Genomic DNA, 20,960 nt, shown 5'->3' on the forward strand with positions numbered 1-20,960 from the left:
GAACAATAATATTCCATAACATTCATATATCACAATTTACCCAACCATTCTCCAATTGATGGGCATCCTTTCATTTTCCAGCTTCTAGCCACTACAAACAGGGCTGCTACAAACATTTTGGCACATACAGGTCCCTTTCCTTTCTTTAGTATCTCTTTGGGGTATAAGCCCAGTAGAAACACTGCTGGATCAAAGGGTATGCACAGTCTGATAACTTTTTGAGCATAGTTCCAAATTGCTCTCCAGAAAGGCTGGATGTGTTCACAACCCCACCAACAATGCATCAGTGTCCCAGTTTTCCCGCATCCCCTCCAACATTCATCTTGAGCCATTTTTACTCTTTGAATTCCCTGGTGTTTTGCTCACCTAACCGTCTACCTTGACATACCTTGCCTCTTGATCACCAGACTTCCTGAGACTATGCTCTGGGCTTCTTTATTCACCCTGCTTTGGAGATGTGAAGCTAGTCTGTGCTGACTGGTAGGGTCAGACAGAAAAAAAAAAAAAAAAACATGGCCCCACGACCTAGCAGACCGCAGACCATGCTTCATATTCCATCAGATTCTTCCCCAGTCATCTCCTTGCTATCCACCTTGCTGATCTGTGGGTACCACCCTCCTCTGCTCATCACCCTTCCCTGCTTTATACCTCTTTCTCTGGAAACAGTAATTAAATCAATATTGCCACTGTTTCTGAAAAGGGCTTGTCAATTAACCCCTACTTGGTGCCACTTATCATGTTAGTGACTTCTCAAACTTCCATACACCTGTTATTTCATCCACTAGAATGTTTACTCCTCAAGGGAAGGGACTGTCTTGCTTTTGTTTGTGCTTAGCATGGTTCCTGGCACATAGTAAGTGCTTAATAAATGCTATTCATCCAACTGACCATCCATTCCTTTAAAAAGAGATGTTGTTAAGAGGTAGGGATACAATACAATTAAAAGGAAAGACTGTCCCTTCCCTCAAGAAACTTACATTCTAACTGGAGAAGACAAGACATAGAAGGAAGCTAAAAAGGCATGTGGGAAAGAAAGGGGTATTAGGGAAAAAGCATGTTGGTCCAGGCCAGTCTGGGACTCTTCCTCAAAATGGAAGTTCTCAGGGGGAAAAAAATCTCATCAATGGAAGCAGGGTTCCATAGAAGTACAACTAAGGCCAAATTGCTGAAAATAATCAATCCCTTGAGGTGGTCACATTATTTGAATTTGTATTGCCTTTTCCATTGAGTTGGAACCAATTACCATGTTTTACAAGGTTATAATTTCTAAGAGTATGAATTCAAATATCAACACATTATTCACATTCACTGGAATCTAGCTGTACTAGTAGACTTCAATGTCCCTCTCCCAAAGTCAGATAAATATTGTTCTCTTTTTGCTGAATATTCACTCTAATCCCTCTGATCTCCTTAAAATAGGGGGAGTAAGTTTAGAATTTCTTTCAACAAATTCTTCCAATAAATTATGCAAATAAGTATGACGTGAAAGAAAAAAAAAAACTTCTTAACAATTACAGCTGTCCAAAAGTAATTTAATAAGTAAATATTAAATTGAATTAAATATTAATTTCCCAGTCACTAGGTATCTTCAAGTAGAGGTTGGACAGCCAATTGTAGAGAGAATTCCAAAGTTTAAAATATCATAAAACTCTGCATACCCTCTGACTCAGAGATGTCACTAATAGGAATATCATTCAAGGTGGTCAAATAGAAAGAATAAAATACTACACACACACACACACACACACACACACATACACACTGGTTTACAGTTACTTTTTTATATAGTTGAGTTCTCCTTGGTTTTCCATAGGATGTCCTTAAGCCTTCAAAAAGGCAATGTGTCCATGTATTAATTATCTAGCAAGAGAGTACTACATGAGTTATCCACCAAATTGGAACCTCACTTGAGTTACCAATATAGTAAGCTATCACTTTCTTTCAGAAGTGTATTTGTGTGTGTGTGTGTGTGTGTGTGTGTGTGTGTGTGTGTGTGTGTGAAAGAAACAGAGAGGGAGAGACAGAGACAGGAAGACAGAGAGATGGAGAGAGAGAGGGAGATGGAGAGAGAGATAGAGACAGAGAGATAGAGAGACAGAGAGAGAGAGAGAGAAAGAGAGAGGGAGAGACAGAGACAGAGGAAGACAGAGATGGAGAGAGAGAGGGAGACAGAGAGATGGAGAGACAGAGACAGAGACAGAGGGAGAGACAGACAGAAAGTAGCAGAGAAAGAGAAAGAGGGAAAGAAGTAGAGGTAAAGGTAGAGACAGAGAAAGAGACAGACAAATGGAGACGGAGAGAGAACGCTTTTTCTCCTCCATGGCCTGGTCCAAAGTCAATCTAGGAAATGAAGTAGAATATTGTTTTAAAAAAGATTAAAACTACTATTTGTAATGTGCTAATGAGATCACACTTTGGACAACCCTCTCTCTAATCACAACCTCCCGAATTCACAAGATGTAGGGACTTAGCATATTGTGGCCACATAGTCTATTGTGCAAAGAATAAAATGGAAAGGAAATATACCAAGTACTCCTATATGGAAGTATATGTTATCTCCTGGTGACTCTTTCAGACTATGGATATATATATATCCTAGGAGCTTTCCTGGCCACACATATCAACAACTAGTGGTAAAAGAAGGAAAGAGGCTGTCTATCTCCTATTTCAAGATTTTGGATTAGGTTCAAGGGAAAGTAGGGAAGACAGTAAGGAAAATCAGTTTCTCTCATTTTACCAGTCAATAGCTATAAATCTTACCTCACATCTCTGGTTATCTCAACTCTCAAGATCAGAACCTCTTCCATAGTATTAATTCCTGGCTGTCTTGCTTTCTGGGCACTGTGGCTTCAATGCATTGATGGTCAAGTTTTCTGTGCTCCTTCATGTGTCCCCAGGGACCAGCTGCTCACCCTAATGACTCCAAGAAATCCAAGTTGGAGGTCAGAAGAAAGAGGAAGTCAAACTTGTACACCACAATGTACACATTCTCATTTCTCCTCTCAGAGGACTTCTCTTTTGCAAGGACGAATTTACTGAGCTCCCCAGTGAAGGGATTTCAGAAGGGCAATAACCCTTTAATATGCCAGGGTCATCAGAAACTGCTCTGCCAGTCTTCTTCTCTCTCTGTCATTACCCTGTGCCCTGGGGTAAACACTGCAAAGAGAGAAAGAGGGCAAATAGAAGCACAAAAAATCAGGAGGGAAGTGAGTGCCCATTGACTGGGGAGAAGGAAAGAATAACAAAAAATTATAGCCTATGACTATAATGGAATATTATTGAGCCTTAAAAATAATGATTATGAAAACTTCAGAGAAACTTGGTAAGACTTAGATGAACTGATTCAATTTTAAATGAATACAATTTGGAGAACAATTCACATGATCACTATAACAAAAAAGATAATAATATTTATTTTATTTTGCCAAAAAGGACATTTACAGACAAAATGAAGAGGTAAAATAGGCATCAAGAATGGTAAATATGAAATAGATTTGGGAAAGCAAAGGAATTAATAAGGAAAGGAGTTTGGACTACACCATTAAAGGTATTTTCCATGAGACCTGATGCCATTGAGTGGCAGGTTAAATCCACAGAGGAGTTTAACAGACTAATCAGATTTAGCTTTAATAAGGAGAAAAAAGCTATTAAAGAAAAGACACTATGAAGACACTATGAGAGCTTACTCTTGAAAAGGTTTTCAAGCAAAGATCTTCATCATGAGTGCATCTTTTATGAGGGAAATGTACCTTTGGCGGTTTCTCAGGGAAGGAAGGGAAATAAAGCAAAAACAAGGTTGTATATTGAGATGTTGAGATTGCCTTGAAAAAATTAACAAAAGCAGTCTGGGAAAGCCTGAGTTCCCATCATAGGTATCTTAAAAATGCTAATGGGGCAGTATGGCTATATCATGATTGTCTTAATTATGGCAATAAAACAATCTGGGAATTTTAAGTTCCCAGAATGAGTCTTTTTAGCATTTCCTGAAAAGGAGAGAGAATAAGCCGATTTCAAGATTCCCATCATCCTTCACTCTGATTTGCTAGAGAAATCTAAGAAAATAATATTTAAAGACTTTAAAACTCTAATCAATACAGTTAGTTTTTGCCAAGCATTGTGCTAAGTGTTGGAGACACAATTGGAAAAAGTAATACTTTCCTTGCTGTCCAGCAACTCATACTCTGAATTAATCTGTAGGATGGATGGCAAGGCCCAGTGGCCATCAATCTATGAGAATTGGGGTCTTTAGGATATAGAGGTAAGGAGGATAGCAAGGCCAGATGGTCCTCTATCTGAGTTGATCATTTTAATCTCATCCAAGACTTGTGAAAGTGGTCCTGAAAGGTTCTGGGCATCCTGGTGAGGGGAGCATGGAGGAAAGAAAGGGGACAGGGTATGTCTAGTGATAGTAGGTCTTCCCCAAACTCTGTCTTGGATGGATTGTAGGATATCTGGGGCCAAGATAATGGTGGTGGGAAGCAAGGAAGGGGAGAATATTCCCAGTGGGAAGTATGTCTTTCCATCAATTGGCTGTTTTGGATGGATTCTGGGACCAAGGAAGGTGAGGGGAATAAGTGAAGATGTGAGACCCAGGAATAAAGGTACTCCCAAATCTTGATGAGTGCAGAATTAGACATAGATTACCAAAGAATGTCAATATGCAAATTTGTTTTCCCCTCACTTTACTGATTTATTATAAAGCAGGGTTCTTTGGTGGAATGAGAACTGAGGGACTGGGGTGTCATTGGAAAAGCAGGAAGATGACTGGGATGATGTGATGGGAAATGATGGGAGACATGGTGGGTAATCATTTAAAAGGCACAGTTTTGGAGAAAGAGAGAGAGAGAGAGAGAGAGGAGAAGGAACAGAGGGAGCAAAAGGGAGAGGAAGGAAGGAAGAAGAAAGGAAGGAAGGAAGCAAGAGAAAGGAAAGAAAAGAAGGAAGAACAGAAAAACAAAACAAAACTTTTTTTAAAAATTAAAGAATTGAAGTATAGGTTAGACCAAATGCCCTGTGAGATCCTTTTTGGACTGTGTGACATCATCTTTTTGAACCTCAGTGTTCTTAATTGTAAAATGAATATTGAACTATATCTTCTAGGTCTAAATCTCAGTGGTGAGGTGTGAGAAACGAGGGGTGAAAGATCCCCAGGCGGTGGCAGGTTTTTTGCGAAAGAATCCCCAATCCCAAACTGCAGGTGAGATTTTTGGCAAAAAAAAAAAAAAAAGGTTTATTACACTGACAAACAATTTGCAGGGGCTAGTTCCAAAGGAATTTAGCAAAGGTAGGCTTTTAGCAAAGATGGATTTACACTGAGAAACAACTTCCTCAGTGGGTCAAATTCGGAAAGGAATTAGCAAAAGTTTGGGGTTCAGACTCGTTTTTTTTATTAGCCTTCTGTGGTTTGAGGCTAAGGAGATTAAGGGCTAATTTTTCAATTCAATAAAAAATGTTGATTGTTTCCCAGACCAAAATGATTAATCAGATCAATTGGGAGTGGGAGATTCGGATGGGAACCAGATAGCTTTCCCAACAGAGATTCAGATGGGTGGGGATCATTTTTAGGAATTTCCCCCAGGCCAGGTGGCCCACCCTCCACAAAGATTAGGGAGACACAGAGTCCTTATTACATCATCGTGATCTTATGATCTTATAGTTAACTTAGCTCTGATTGGTTCCACAATTTGAGAATAGAATATAACAAATTCCTTAGAGGAAAAGATTGTTTTTCACTTTCCTATGGCAGGTAGGTGGTACAGTGGATGAAACATTGAATCTTGAGTCAGGAAGATGTGAATTCAAATCCAGCTTCAGATACTTAGTAGCTATGTAAATCTGGGCAATCATTTAACCCTTCTTAGCCTCAGTTTCTTCATCTATAAAATAAGGATAACAGTAACTACTTCAGCAGAATTATTGTGAAGATAAAATATTTGCATAATGTTTTGCAAATGCTGTTGTTCAATTTTATTTTAGCAATGATACTGGAATGGCTTGCCATTTCTTTCTCTGGTGTGTCCTGGGCTCTATCTACTGCCCCACTGAGCTATCCTTCTATAAATACTATCATTATTATTTCATATTGGTATTCCCAGGACCTAAGTACTTTGTATGTAGTCGGCACTTAATAAATGCTGATCAAATTGAATTGAGAATTATCATGACTTTCTGTACTGATAGGCACTGATAATTTTTATTTATTTTTCCTGTTCAAAGCTCTGGTCCTTCCACTGGATCTAGGGAATCCATAAGCATTATGCCATCTTACTACTGAGGCTGTCCATTCAGAATCATCAACTGATCATCATGCTCATCATCATATTAATAATAATAATAGCTCACAGCACTTTTCTGTTTACAAAGTGTCTTTCTGGCACTTGTGGAGAGGTATCATTATTCTCATTTGGGGATGGGAAAACCATTACCCAATATCACATAATCAGTAAACTGAGCAGCTCAAACTCAGACCCGGAGTTGGCACTTCCAGGCAGAGAATGAGACCTGAAGAAAGGCTGAAAGGAAACAGGGTGGCCAAAAGGAGAAAGGAGGACTAGGAGGAAAGAGATCTGAGCTGAAAACTGGAAGTAGGAAGGACTCTCTACTTACCTTGGAAGTCCTGGGTTTGAAGGCACTGGGGCCAAAAAGAAATTCTTGGGATTGGTGGGAAGAGGATGGAGCCAAGATAATGGAAACTAGACAGGACTTTGCCTGAGCCTTTCCTGGCTTCCCTCAGAACCAATACTAGATCAGGCTTCTGGATGGATTTTGGAGTGACAGAACTCACAAATATTTGTAATGTAACAAATTTCCAGCATAAGATATCTTGGAAGATTTCTCAGTTGGTCAGAAGGGGTTGCAGCCCAGGGATGCCCAGGAAAGTTTCTTTCCCTCCAGTTCTTCAACTCAAAAGACTCTCTTGAAAGAATTCAAAAAGGATCTTAAAAGAGAGTTAGAGAAGAAAAATGGGGAAAAGAAATGAGAGCTTTACAGGAGAATTTGAAAAAGAAAACGTAATTTGTCTGAAGAAAACAGCTCATTAAAAAATACAGTTGGTGAAAAAAAATACAATTGGTGAAATGGAAAAAAAATATATATATATATATAGAAGAAAAACACTTCTTAAAAATAGATTTGGTGAAATGGAAAAAGAAAGCAACTCCTTAAAAAATAGAATTGGTGAATTGGGGGGAAAAAATCCAATGACCAAAACAACTCATTTAAAAGTTCAATTGGCCAGAAGCAAAAAAAATCTAACTGAAGAAAATAATTCACTAAAAATTAGAATTGAACAAATGGAAGTAAATGATTCAATGAGACATCAAGAATAAGTCAAACAAAATCAAAAAGAAAAAATAGAAGAAAATGTAAAATGCCTCATTGAAAAAACAACTGACCTGGAAAATAAATCCAGAGGAATGGTGGGGGGTGGAAGAAAGGAGGGAAAAAGGATACTGGAAGCTGAGGCATTAAAGTACAAGAAAAAGGATCTTGCTGGAATGTGCTAGGACCTTGACCCAGGCAGGATCACTGGAGAAAAACGACCTTCATAGGCAGTCAACCTTGGGTCCAGGTTAGTGTCCCTGCATCTAGGCTTCCAGAAACTGTAGATGCCATTGGCCCTAAAACCCTCTGTCTCCTGCCCTCCATGCCCTGCAAAAAGAAATCCAGGTAAATCCAGGAAATCCAGCACAAAAGGCACTCAGCACAGAGTGTCTTGATGCCCAGGATCTCTCCACTTTTGCCCCAGTCTGAACCTACTGTATGGGTTCATTTATTCAGGCTGAAAAAAATAGAGCATTTGTGCTCTGCTTTGGGGAGGCTGAAAACTTTAGGACATGGATGGCAAATGACACGCAGGGTGAGAACTGAGGCTAGGAGAAACTGACAGACAGGGAGACATAAAGGATGGATTTCATTTTTACCTTTTTGTCCCCAGAGATTTTCATGATGCAAGACACATAGCAGGTGTTTAAAAAGTGTTTGCTGAATGGAAGGAGAGGGAAGAAGGTTATTCAACTCTGGGGTAAAGAGTTGGCCAGACCCTGGGAAAGAGAGTCTCAAGTAGAGATGGCAGAAGTCTTAACTCATGGTATTGTACTTGCTGATCCACCAGCTCATATCATGATGGTGACTAGGAGTTCATCATTTTGTACACCAAGTATTTTCAAGACCTTGAAATCTTTTTTTTTTAAATTATAGCTTTTTATTTTGAAAATACAAGTAAAGATAGTTTTCAACATTCACCCTTGCAAAAACCTGTGTTCTAAATTTTTCTCCCTCCCTTTTCCCCACCCCTCTCCCTTAGACAACAAGCAGTTCAATATATGTTAAACATGCAGTTCTTCTATACATATTTCCACATTTCTTATGCTGCACAAGAAAAATCATATCAAAAAAAAAGAAAAAATGAGAAAGAAAAAAAGCATGCAAACAACAACAAAAAAGGTGCAAATTCTATATTGTGATCCACATTCAGTCCCTTGAGTCTTCTTTCTGGATGGAGATGACTCCATCACAAGTCCATTGGAATTGTCCTGAATCACCTCATTGTGGAAAAGAGCCATGCTCATCAGAGATCTCAAATAATCTTGTTGCCACTGTATACAATGATCTCCTGGTTCTACTTCATTTAGCATCAGTTCATGTAAGTCTCTCCAGGCCTTTTTGAAATCATCCTGCTGGTCATTTCTTACAGAACAATAATATTCCATAACATTCATATACCACAATTTACCCAGCCATTCTCCAATTGATGAGCATCCACTCATTTTCCAGTTTCTGGCCACTACAAACAGGGCTGCCACAAACATTTTGGCACATATGAGTCCTTTCCCCCTTTTTATGATCTCTTTGGGGTATAAGCTCAGTAGAGACACTGATGGATCAGACGGTATGCACAGATGGACCTTGCAATCTTTTTGCTGAGGCAATGGGAGTTAAGTGACTCGCCCAGGGTCTCACAGCTAGGAAGTGTTAAGTGTCTGAGGCCAGGTTTAAACTCAGGTCCTCCTGACTTCAGGGCTGGTGCTCTGTCCGCTGCATCACCTAGCTGTACCCCTTACAATCTTAAGACAGACAAAAGGCTATCTCGGGTTCCCTCTCCAGATCCGACTTCCCCTATGCACCTCCTCTAATGACCCCTTCTGGATAATGTCTCTTGCTAATGTATTGATACTGAGCTAAGTAAGAGGGAAACAACCCTGATATGAGTTTGGGGGGGCGGTAAGATAGAGCTTGGGACTGAGAGGAATCCCATGACACGGATGGCCCTCTGCCTGCCTATAGATCCACCTAAGCAGTACCTCCCTGAATCAGTCTAGTCCGGCCCCTACAGTGGGAGGGTTCTCAACTCACCCAGGTTGCTGACTCTTAGATTTCCCTCAGAGTCCAGGGTTCAGGCAGTGGATTTAACAAGTGGGTGCCTGACATCCAGGGCCCCATGTCCAGGTGGGAGGCATGGGCTTTGAGGAGATCCTGAAGGAGGTGGGTGGCTTTGGTCGCTTCCAGATTCGAAATGTGATGCTGTTGGCCCTGCCCCGGCTCCTGCTTCCTCTGAACTTCCTCTTGCCGATTTTCATAGCCGCAGTGCCCACTCACCATTGTGCCCTGCCGGCCCAAGAGCCTCTCAACAACCTTACCCTAGAGACGGCTTGGCTGGAAGCCTACTTGCCCCGGGAGCTTGATGGCAGCTTCAGCTCCTGCTACCGATATCTCTACCCACACCCACTCTCCAACACTAGCCAGGTGGAAAGGGAGGATCAAATTGTGCCATGTCCTGAAGGCTGGACTTATGACCAATCACAGTTTTACTCTACTATTGCCACTGAGGTAAGGCTCACGTTCTCCTGTTACGTTTGTTGGATCTTACCCAAGACAAAAGGCTGAGGAGAATTTCTTAGAATGCAGGATCTCTAGGGTCCCTCTAATTCTCAGAATCTAAGGATACTGGAGAAGGGGAAAAGGGGAAGAGTGACTCACGCTGAGCCAAATGTGTAGGGACTTTAAGAATGAAAGAGATAGCCCTTCTCCTACTTACATATTGCCGGGATAGAGGCAAGAGACCATTTGATCCAAAGCGGGAAAGGACCTTGAGAAAATACAGCCCTTCATTTTACAAAGTTACTGAGCTCCAGAGAAGTTAACTAATGACCAAGGTCGGATAGCTAGTAAGTAGCAAAGCCAAGATTTGAACCTGGGATTTCTGGGACCCTTTGATTCTAGTTCATTCCACTACCATAGGCAGTACAAGAAGAGGGAAAGATGGAAGTAACTGAACATATAGGAAATGCTCTTGAGTGTGTGAGCAAGAGAATAGTGGAATAGAAAAAAATAAGACCACAGGGATAAAGGACTTGAAGTCTAGTCACAGCTCTGCCCCTTGTGTGATTTTTGGATGAATCATTTACCCTTTCTGAACCTCAGTTTCCCTCATCTGTCAAAGAAGGTCCCACCAAGGACTTCACCAGCTCTGAAAATTTTTTTTGGTTTGTTTTAGTGGTCCCAGCCCCTAACCCACTTCTTTACATAAAATAGTAGAATAATAATTGTTTGTCGACTATCAAATCAAGAACAGTGAAATAGACTATCCCCATCCCTTGGTCTAGGATGAAAGCAGGTGGAGTATATGACCTTGGTGGGAAATATCAGGAAAAAAAGTTGGTTTGGACCGTGTCACTTTGCCTCTTTGTAATACAGAGGGAAGAGGAGGGGAGAGAAGTGATGGATGATGGACTCTGGAGAGTGGGGGCTTCAGGGGAGGCTGTATTCTTCATGGATGCCAGCATAGGCTATTAGGGCAGTGGCCAAGGCAGACAGCAGGCAAGGAGGCGGGATGCCTAGCTCTCTCCTTTACAACTCTTACCCCAATCTAGTGGGACCTAGTGTGCGAGTGGAAAGGACTGAATCGTGCCATATCCACCTTCTTCTTCATCGGTGTGCTCGTGGGGGCTGTGATCTTTGGATACTTGTCTGACAGGTACAGGGGTGCAGAGGGCATGGGGTGAACAAGAGAACCAAGGAAGTAAATTGGGCTGTACCGCCCAAAATGCCCCTTCAGTGTCCACCTAGGTCCTGGGTGCCATGCTCTGATCTTTTTCTGTCTAGGATGGGCCCTCCCACTGCCCCCCACGCCAGTGTAACCCCACGGCCTGGGACACACCCCTCCATCCCCTGGCTAGAAGTGTTTTGGGACATTTCCCGGCCAGAAGTCTCCATTCCCGGGGGAGGGAGCGCTGCCTTCCTGAGTTCTTAGAAGGTCTGATCTTGACTCTGCTCCAGGTTTGGGAGACGCCCACTACTCTTGGTAGCCTACATGAGCACGCTAGCCCTGGGCCTGGTCTCTACCATTTCTGTCAGCTACGTCATGTTCGTCATCACCCGCAGCCTCACAGGGGTTGCCCTGGCAGGCTTCACTATAATTGTCTTGCCCCTAGGTAAGAGCTCCCTGGGCGTGGAGGGCTCCATGGTATAGGGAGGGGAGGGATGGAACGAGAGGGAGTGTATTCCCCGCCCTGGTGGGCACAGGAAGAAATACAAAAGTGGGGAGGGTCTGGTTGGATGACTGGGTCATAGCCTGGGGTCCTAGTGGAACCAGGACTTCTATAAGGATTGGACTGTTCTTAGGGAGGGAGAGGATCAGGTCTTCCGGAAGAGGTGAAATAAAGACAAATTCAGATCTTCCATCTGTATTTCTTTGTCTCTTTTTTTCTATTTCCTCTCTCTCTCTGTCTCTCTGTCTCTCTCTCACTCCCTCTGTCTCTGTCTCTCTCACTCTTTCTTTCTCTCTCTCTCTCTCTTTCTCACTCTCTCTCTCTGTCTCTGTCTTTCTTTCTCTCATTCTCTCTCTCTCTCTCACTCCCTCTGTCTCTGTCTCTGTCTCTCTCTCTGTCTCTCACTCTCTCTCTCTCTGTCTCTTTCTCACTCTCTCTCTCACTCTCTGTCTCTCACTCTCTCTCTCTGTCTCTCTCTCACTCTCTCTCACTCTCTGTCTCTCTCTCTCTCTCTTTCACTCTCTCTCTCTCTGTCTCTGTCTCTCTCTCACTCTGTCACCCTCTCTCTCTCTCATTCTCTTTCTCTCTCTCTCTCTCTCACTCTCTGTCTCTGTCTCTCTGTCTGACTCTGTCTCTGTCTCTTTCTGTCTCTCTGTCTCTCTCTCTCTCTCTGTCTTTCTCTCTCTGAGACTCTGTCTCTCCCTCCCTCTATGTGTCTCTCTTTCTCTCTTCCCCCTTGCCCTGCCCACCTTCCTGGAACCCAGAATTAGAGTGGCTAGATGTTGAACATCGCACTATGGCTGGTGTCCTTGGCAGCACCTTTTGGTCTGGGGGGGTGATGCTGCTGGCTTTGGTTGGCTACCTGATTCGAGACTGGCGATGGCTGGTGCTGGCTGTGACCCTGCCCTGTGCCCTGGGCATCATCAGTCTCTGGTGAGATGAGTGGGTGACCATGGGGCACAGAGAGCAGAGGAAGTGGGGGGAAGGAAGACTCAACAGCCCCCTGCATTCCAAAGCAGAACATTGTTGGTGATCCGGTGGGTGGTTTGAATCAAACCTCCATTCCCTTGTTGGATGGTACCTTTACCTTTTGGCATTGAAAGTGGGTTTCCATAGATACTTGGCATTCAATCCCATCCTTATGTAAGGCTGAGGTCCAGGATCAGTTTGGTTTGAGGTACTCGGTTCCTCCCCGCTTCCCCATCCCTCCTGCCTGCCCCACTCACTATCCCAGGCTTCTCTCTGGCTGGAGGGCTCCACCCTCTGCCTCCTGCCCTCCAGGTGGGTGCCTGAGTCTGCCCGATGGCTTATGACCCAGAATCGGATTAAGGAAGCCGAATTTTACCTCCACCGATGTGCAGTGCTCAATGGCCGGCCCCAAGCTAGGGAAAAACTAAGTACTGAGGTAAGGTGGAGTTGGGGGGACAGAATTGTCACTATCTTCGAACATACCCTTTGGCCCTTTAGGAACAGAAGAAAAAATGCTAAATGTGACATAGGTTTAGAAGAATTGAACGTGTTTAACCTATATTGGATTGCTTGCTGTCTAGGGAGGGGGTAGGGGAAAGGGAGGGAGAAAAATTTGAAACGCAAGGGTGAATGTTGAAAACTATCTTTGCATGTATTTTGAAAATAAAAAAGCTATTATCAAGAAATAGGAGGAAAGTCCAATAGACTTGGGGAACAGGGATGTAAGCACCAGATTCCCCTATGACTACCACTGACTATAACACCACATCTCCCGTTCCCCCACCCCCCCACATACATAGACACACAAGTGAGTAATGGAAAGAGAAGCAACCTGGGAATTAGGACATGTGGGTTCTAGTTCCAGATGAGTAATCTAACAGTTTTCTTGGCAATGATATTAGAATAGTTTGTTATTTCCTTCTCTGACTCATTTTACAGATGAGGAAACTGAGGCAAATAGAGTTAAGTGACTTGCCCAGGGTCACACAGCTAGTAGGTATCTGAGGCTGAATTTGAACTCAGATCTTCCTGAAGCCTGACTATTGACCTAACTGTCCCCCTGCTGTCTACTATTTGGAAGCATCTACTATTTGGAAGCATGATCTTGCCAAAATCATTTTCCTTTCCTAGAAAAAGGAGTTTCACATTTTTTTCTTTTTGATCTGATTTTTCTTGTGTAGCATGATAATTGTGGAAATATGTATAGAAGAACTGCATATGTTTAACATATATTGAATTATTTGCTCTCTAGGAGAGAGTAGGGGAAGGAAATTTATCTATGCATATATATATTTTTATTGAAGATTTTTATTTTCAAAACATATGCATGGATAATTTTTCAACATTGACCTTTGCAAAATCTTATGTTCCAATTTCCTCCCCCTTCTCCTCATCTCCTTAGACGGCAAGTAATCCAATATATGTTAAACATGATAAAAATACATGAAATTGAATGTAGTCATATATATTTATACAATTATCTTGTTTATGCATGTATTTTGAAAACAAAAAGCTTTAATTTAAAAAAAAGAAAAAGGAGTTTCAGTTCTTCCTTTCTCTGTATCAACAATTTATGAAATGCTTGTATCAAGCCATGTCCTAGACTCCAGGGAAACAAACAAAGTAAAAAATAACAAAATGAGAAAAGACAAACTAATGTGTAAAATGAGTGAGTTGGATCATGTAACCTCCGAGGCTTCTCTCAGTTCTTCCATTCCAGGACTCTGATTATGTACTCCTTCATATTCCCCACAACTTCCTGGGTAAGCAGGGAGCCATCACTAGTCCCGCTGACCTCTGCCTTGCCACTGGACCAGATGGCTCCAGAGGAGAGAACAAGGCTGGTGACTTTGCACAGTCCTGCCTCACTTAAATCCAATTCACTTGCAAGTCGAAACCTCACCCTCCTGATGTCACTGGTCCGCTTTGAAGGATGAACAACAAATCTGGGTAAACCCCATTCCCTAATCGCAGGCCCTGAGTCTGGTGGCTGAAAGGGAAAAGATAGTTAGAAGACCTTCCTACCTGGACTTGTTCCGGACCCCCCGGCTCCGGCACATCTCCCTGTGCTGCATGGTGGTGTGGTGAGAAGTGGGATCCCCTCCTGACGGGGGCATGGCTGGGGGGCTTCCCACCTGGGTTCTCTGAAGGAAGAGGGAGAAGGATCCACCTTAAAGTGACCTTCCTAAAACCACAGAGAGGATGGGACTTGGGAGGACCCAGACTCAGCCCAGTTCTAGACCTGGGGTAGTAAAAGGGTCTTCTTGGTGGGGAGGGTGTGAAGTGGTGGAGGAGGAGAGGTCCAAAGGGAAGATTACAAGGAGGATGCAGAGTGGATTATGTGTGTGTAAGGGGAGGGGGAATAACTGAAGAGAGAACAGGAGAGTGAGGGAGAGGGAAGGAATCTCAGGGCGGGGAGGTCTGAAGGAAGAAGGCATCTGAGGGGAGATCTCATGGAAGACAGAGGGTGGGGAATCTGAGGGGAGGCTCTGAGCCAGGGATTGTGGTGTCCCAGACCCTCCTCTTCCCCTCATTACAGGTTTGGGGTGAACTTCTCATATTATGGCCTGAGCCTGGACCTGTCAGGGCTGGGGCTGAATCTGTACCAAATACAGCTTCTGTTTGGGGCAGTGGAGGTGCCCTCCAAGATGATTGTCTACCTGTCAATACGCTATGCAGGGCGCCGCTTCACTGAGGTGGGGGCCCTGCTGGGCACTGCCCTCACTGTGGGCACTAGTCTGCTCTTGCCCTCAGGTGAGTCCCCAGGAATCCTTCCTTACCCTCACTGCACTGCCAGTCTCCAGACTCACTCTTTATACAAAGTCCTATACGATACCCGTTCCAAGACAATATTTGTAAAGGACTTAGTATAGTGCCTGCCACATAGCAGGGGCTTGATAAATAATTGTTTACTTTATCCTTCCTTCCTCTCGCCCTCCTTTCTTTCCTTCCTTCCTTTCTCCTTCCCTCCTTTCTTTCCTTCCTTCCTTCCTTCTTTTCCTTTCTTACTTTCTCTCCCTCTATTCTTCCTACCCTTCTTTTTTCTTTCCTCCCTTCTTTCCTCCTTCTCTTCCTTTCTTCCTCCCTCTGTTCTCCCTTTCATTTCTTTCCTTCCATTCTCCCCTCCTTTTCTCTCTTCCTTCCTTCTTCACTTCTTTCCTCACTTCCACCTTTCCTCTCTTTCCCTTTCTAATTTTCCTTTTCCCTCTTCTATCCCTTGGAGACTAAATTCTTTCCTTTTGTCAAGGATCTTTGATGTACTAGAAAAGAGTACTGGATTGGGAGTCAGGACCTTAAGGTTCTGGTTTGACAACAGATTGTATGACCTTGGGCAAGTCATTTTTCCTAGAATCTAGTCCTTAATTCCCTCATTTATAAAATGGTCTCTTGGACTAGATGATCTCTAAGCTTCCTTTAAGGTCTAAATCCTATGCTTGTAGCTGTGATCTTTCTAACTCTTCAAAATTCTATGTCTCTATGATTCCAAAAAAAAACTCACTCTCTGGGTGACATAGCTCCTACCTATCCACCCCACTTCTCCCCACCCCTGACATGCTGCCCAGCAAAGATCCCTAGTCACTCCCCAGCATTCTCCTCCCTCCCAGGGGTGGTGGCGTGGAAACTGGTCCTGGGAGTGGCTGGAAAAGGCTTTTCAGAAGCAGCCTTTACTACTGCCTACCTGTTCACATCAGAGTTGTACCCCACTGTACTGAGGTGAGTCTGGGACCCAATTACCAATCTTCACCCTGTCTCATTTAGGTCATGATCAGAGCTTCATCTAGAAACCACTCCACCTCCTACCCCTCTTTCCCACCTTCTGAGATTTCTCTCTCTCTCTCTGTCTCTCTGTCTGTCTCTCCTTCTCTCTCTCTCTCTCTCTCCCCCTCCTCCCTCTCTCTGTGTCTCTGTCTTGCTCTCTCTCTCTGTCTGTCTCTCCTTCTCTCTCTCTCTCCCCCTTTTCCCTCTCTCTGTGTCTCTCTCTGTCTTGCTCTCTCTGTGTCTGTCTCTCTGTCTCTGTCTCTCTCCCCCTCCTCCCTCTCTCTGTGTCTCTGTCTTGCTCTCTCTCTGTGTGTGTCTTTTTTCTCTTTGTCTTCTCTCCAGCTCTTTGTCTTTCTCCTACTCTACCTTTTCTTTTAGTTTTTCTGTCTCTATTCTCTCTGTGTGTTTTTCTCTCTCTCTCTCCTCCTTTTTCTTCTTCCTCTGCATCTCATACACACTTGGATGTACACACACACACACACACATACACACACACACACACATACACACACACACACACACATACACACACACACACACACACACCACCTCTATCTAGACTCTGCTATCCAGAGCGATACTTAGCACTTGGTAACCCCAAGAAACATCAGAGCTAGTCTGTCTGTGCAGGACATCTGTCTGCATATCTGAAATGAAATAAGGCGTCTGTTGTTATGTCTGTCGCTGTTAGAAGAGTATAGAAATCTGGCTTCCTTCCTCCACTCTGTAGCTATTATGTGACCTTGAGCCTCATCTATAAAATGCAATTAAATTGAACTCAAATCAATTAAATTGAACAAACATCTGTTTGTCAGGCTAAGTAGATAAGAACTGCAATTGTTCTGCAATTGGGAAGGATAGCACTGGAGGGTTTGCCAGAGAAGGATCTGAATAAAGGGGCAGAGATGACATGGGAAGAGGATAGCTGTCTTCAAGCATTTAAAATGCCTTGATTTGAGGAGAACCTGAGTTCAAATTCAACCTCAGACACTTGCCAGTTGTGTGACCCTGGACAAATAATCAAATCCCAATTGCCATCAAAAACCAAAATACCAAAATAAACAAAAACTCACAATGTTGTTAGTAGAAATTAAGAGTTCTGCTAGATCCCATGGGTTGCACTTCCATTTAAGATTAATAAGTGGAAGGTGCAAAGAGGAAGATTTAGGCTCAATTTAAGGAAAGATTGGAGCTGTCCAATGTGGGAGGTAGGGGTGGAGAAGTCATTAAAAGTCTGTACAATGTATCCCAAAAGTTTTAGTGAGTTAATAGGCTTAAATTGATATTAATACTTTTGGGCACCCCGTATTTGAAAGCTAGAGTTGTCATAAGTGGGATTTCATCTCTGTTTTAATCTCGCACAGAGTTGACTGAGTCATTCCTGAAGTGCCTTCCAATTCTGGAATTCTGATACATAAATAGCAGCTATTGATACTTATTACCTATTGTTTTGGGGGGGCACTTGGATTATAAACTATGTCTGCCTCCCAGAGCTGGGGTGGGAACACAGGACAATGAATGGAAGCAGACCTCCCTGCTTCAATAGTGAGTCAAGAGGATACTGAGCAGAAACAGGGGACAGCTAGCTCCCAACTGAGACTAAAAAAATGGGACATTCAAATACCAAGCATCAATCCACCTCCTCCCTGCCCTTACTCAATCAGAAAAAATAATATGTTTTATTTTTCCCCAATTGTGTGTTAAAGCAATTTAAAATATTTTTTCATTGATTTATTCACTAATATTTAAGTGTCTTCTAATTCCAATTCATTGTATTATTAGGTACAGTGATAACCATGGATGTACTCTGCCTTCAAGAATCTAGTGTGGGTGGGGACAGGTTATTAACTTTTTATTTTTGACATTTAAAAATAAAGTTTAGAGTTCCAAATTCCATCCCTCCCTCCATCCTTGAGACAGTGAGCAATCAGATAGAGGTTATACAGGCACAATAATACCTTACTCCATTTCAAAAAATAAATGGAAATCTTGCAAAAAATGGACATTTTAAGACTTCTTTTCCTAGTCAGAGCTGTCCGAGTATTCATTTTAACCTGATCCCACCTGTGTACAGGCAGCTGGGTAGTTAGATAGCACACTGACCCCAGAGTCAGGAGGATCTGAGTTTAAATCTGACCTGAGACATTTACCAATTGTATGACCTTGGGGAAGTCACTTAACACTGTTTGCCTCAATTTACTCATCTGTAAAATGAATCAGCGGAGGAATGGCAAACCACTCCAGAACTTTGCCAAGGAATTCCCAAATGGACCTTAAAGAGTCCATTAAATAGCTCAACTCAGCAACAACAATTGACCATCGCCAACAGCAAACCGTGTATAGATGTTAGAAGAGGGGAAGTGAAAAGCCTTATCCTGCATAATAGGCTCAGTATCCTTCAAGGGAAAGCTTTGGTCTTGAGGATCAAATTACCCGCATGAGGCAATTTCCTCTGCATTTTGTATATAATCTTAGAAAGTTGTACATGGTTAAAAGAGATGGATTTTCCCACAGTCACATTAACTACTTAATATCAGAAGCATGATTTGAAAGCAGGTCTTCCATTCCCAAATCCTGTGTTCTATCTATGACATCGTCTCTCAAATAAGATATTAGAGGAGAGCAGTCTAATGGAAAGAGCTCTGGATTTGCAGTCTGAAGACCTGGCTCGCCTTAGCTTCGATTCTTAACTAGTCATAAACTTCCCTTTTCTGGGCCTGAGGTTCTTGACGTCTAGAACGAGGGGGTTTCGACTAACTGATCCCTTTAAATTCCTAACAGTATGAGAGATGTGGAGGAGGATGAGGAGGACAAGAATGAGACATTCGATTTGGAAGGGTTTAAATCAGTTCCGCCACTTCCAGCTATGTCACCTTGGCTATATCTTTTTTTTTTTTTTCAATTTCATGAACATTTATTAATCGTGTTCTTTGGATAGAGTATCATTATCAAATATGGAGGATATACAAGCTTTAGAAGGCAGTTAGGTGGCAGATTGAAAAACCACTGGCTTGGAATCAGGAAAACTTATTTTCATGAATTCAAATGACACTCAGTTCAAGACAGTCTCAATCACTTACTATTGGCTATATCTTTTAATCTCCTTGAATCTGTTTTCTCATCTGTAAAATAGGGATTACACCTCATTACCCAGGGTGGTAGGTTCTTAACCTGGAATCTATGACGTCTTCAAGCTTAGCTAGAAGATGCAGAGAAAGGCAGATACCCATGGGCATCACTAGGTCTCATTCAATTCAATGTGACTCAATAAAGAGCTTAGAGCATGTATTCAGGCCTCTCTCCCTCCTTTCTCTCTCTCTCTCTTTCTCTCTCTTTCTGTCTCTCTGTCCCTATCCCTGTCCCTCTCCTTTTTCCCCTCTCTCTCTCCCTCTCCTTTTTCCTCTCTCTCTGTCTCTGTCTCTGTCTCTCTCTCTCTCTCTCTCTCTCTGTCTTTGTCTCTGTTTCTGTCTCTCTCTCTTGGAATAAAAGATTTTAGAGCTCTCTCAAGAGCTTGGCTCTTTCTGTGTTTCTCTGTCTCTGTCTGAGAGAGCAATGGCGCTCTAAGCTCTTTATTCATGTTAGACCTCTATGATTGGTGAAGGAAGTTTGTCAGATGGCCATGGCAGAGCGGACATGCTGTCCATCAGTTGTCAGAGATGGGTAGTTTGAGGCACTGGTTCACCCCCTCCCTCTGAATCCTCTGTTCTGCTTCCCTGGCACAGACAGACAGGGTTGGGATTGACAGCTCTCGTGGGCCGGCTGGGGGGCTCCCTCGCACCACTGGCCACCTTGCTGGAGGGGACGTGGTCCTCACTGCCCAAGGTCACCTATGGTGGGATTGCCCTTCTGGCTTCGGCCACTGCCCTCTTGCTGCCAGAAACTCGTCATGCAAAGCTTCCTGAAACCATCCAGGATGTGGAAGAAAAGAGGTACGTTGGGGAACCTTAATGAATCCCTACATCCTCACTATGAAGGGAATACCCTCACTCCGATCCAGCCTGGGGCAGAAGGCTGCAGGGGGCGGGGAGGAGAGTCCCAGGTTGGGGCAGGGACAGTGGATTGTCTACTTCTACCATCTGATGTTCTCTTCCTCAGGACCTTGCCAAAGGCCCAGGAAGAGGAGATGCACATGAAGGTGCTGCAAGATTAAGCATCACAGTGCTGAGCAAAGAGCACCACATGTGGGATCAAGAATCCTAGCTCTGCTAGCTGCCGTGCTCACCTGTAAAATAAGAGGACTAGGCTAACTCTCCAAGGTCCCTTCTGGCTCTAAGTCCCGATACCACAAAGTGAGCAATGACCCCATCTCTTTCTGGTTGGTCCTTGGGGCAAGGAGTGAGGGACAGGGCTGACAAACCCCAACCATCCCAGGATGGGGCAGAACAGTGCACTCACTGAGCCACCCTAACACTCTTAAAAGAGTTGGAACAGACTTTAGAGATGGCCTAGCCCCTCACATCCTCACAAGTCTCTGCATAACTTCCTCCAGTAAAGGGGCTGCCTCCAGGGATGCTCTTCTGATCCCTACTTGGGGGGGGGTGTCTCCATCCTGGGGACAGGGCTTCAAGAAAGCCTGGGGGCTAGTCCCGGTTTTGTTGGTCCAGTGGGTCTGTTTCTCCCTCACTTGTGGAATGGTGATAATACCACATGCCCAGCCTACCTCACAGGGCTGTTGTGAGGATCAGATGAAAAAAAAATACCTGTCAAGTGCTTTGGAGAGTATGAGATCCTGTACTTTGAGGA

The 20,960-nt window shown here is 43.3% G+C and overlaps 1 protein-coding gene across 1 annotated transcript; it reads left to right on the plus strand.

The window, feature by feature from the left end:
• Positions 1 to 9,400: 9,400 nt before the first annotated feature.
• Positions 9,401 to 20,929, plus strand: SLC22A7 (solute carrier family 22 member 7). Its single transcript, XM_051997012.1, has 10 exons — positions 9,401 to 9,828; positions 10,872 to 10,975; positions 11,278 to 11,432; positions 12,254 to 12,422; positions 12,771 to 12,894; positions 14,433 to 14,542; positions 14,998 to 15,212; positions 16,064 to 16,172; positions 19,940 to 20,146; positions 20,313 to 20,929. The coding sequence occupies exons 1-10, from the start codon at positions 9,457 to 9,459 to the stop codon at positions 20,365 to 20,367; spliced, it is 1,620 nt and encodes a 539-aa protein (XP_051852972.1). The 5' UTR covers positions 9,401 to 9,456; the 3' UTR covers positions 20,368 to 20,929.
• The last annotated feature ends 31 nt before the right edge of the window (positions 20,930 to 20,960 follow it).

Source organism: Antechinus flavipes, chromosome 4, assembly GCF_016432865.1.
Source record: "Antechinus flavipes isolate AdamAnt ecotype Samford, QLD, Australia chromosome 4, AdamAnt_v2, whole genome shotgun sequence".
NCBI classification, from domain to species: Eukaryota; Metazoa; Chordata; class Mammalia; order Dasyuromorphia; family Dasyuridae; genus Antechinus; species Antechinus flavipes.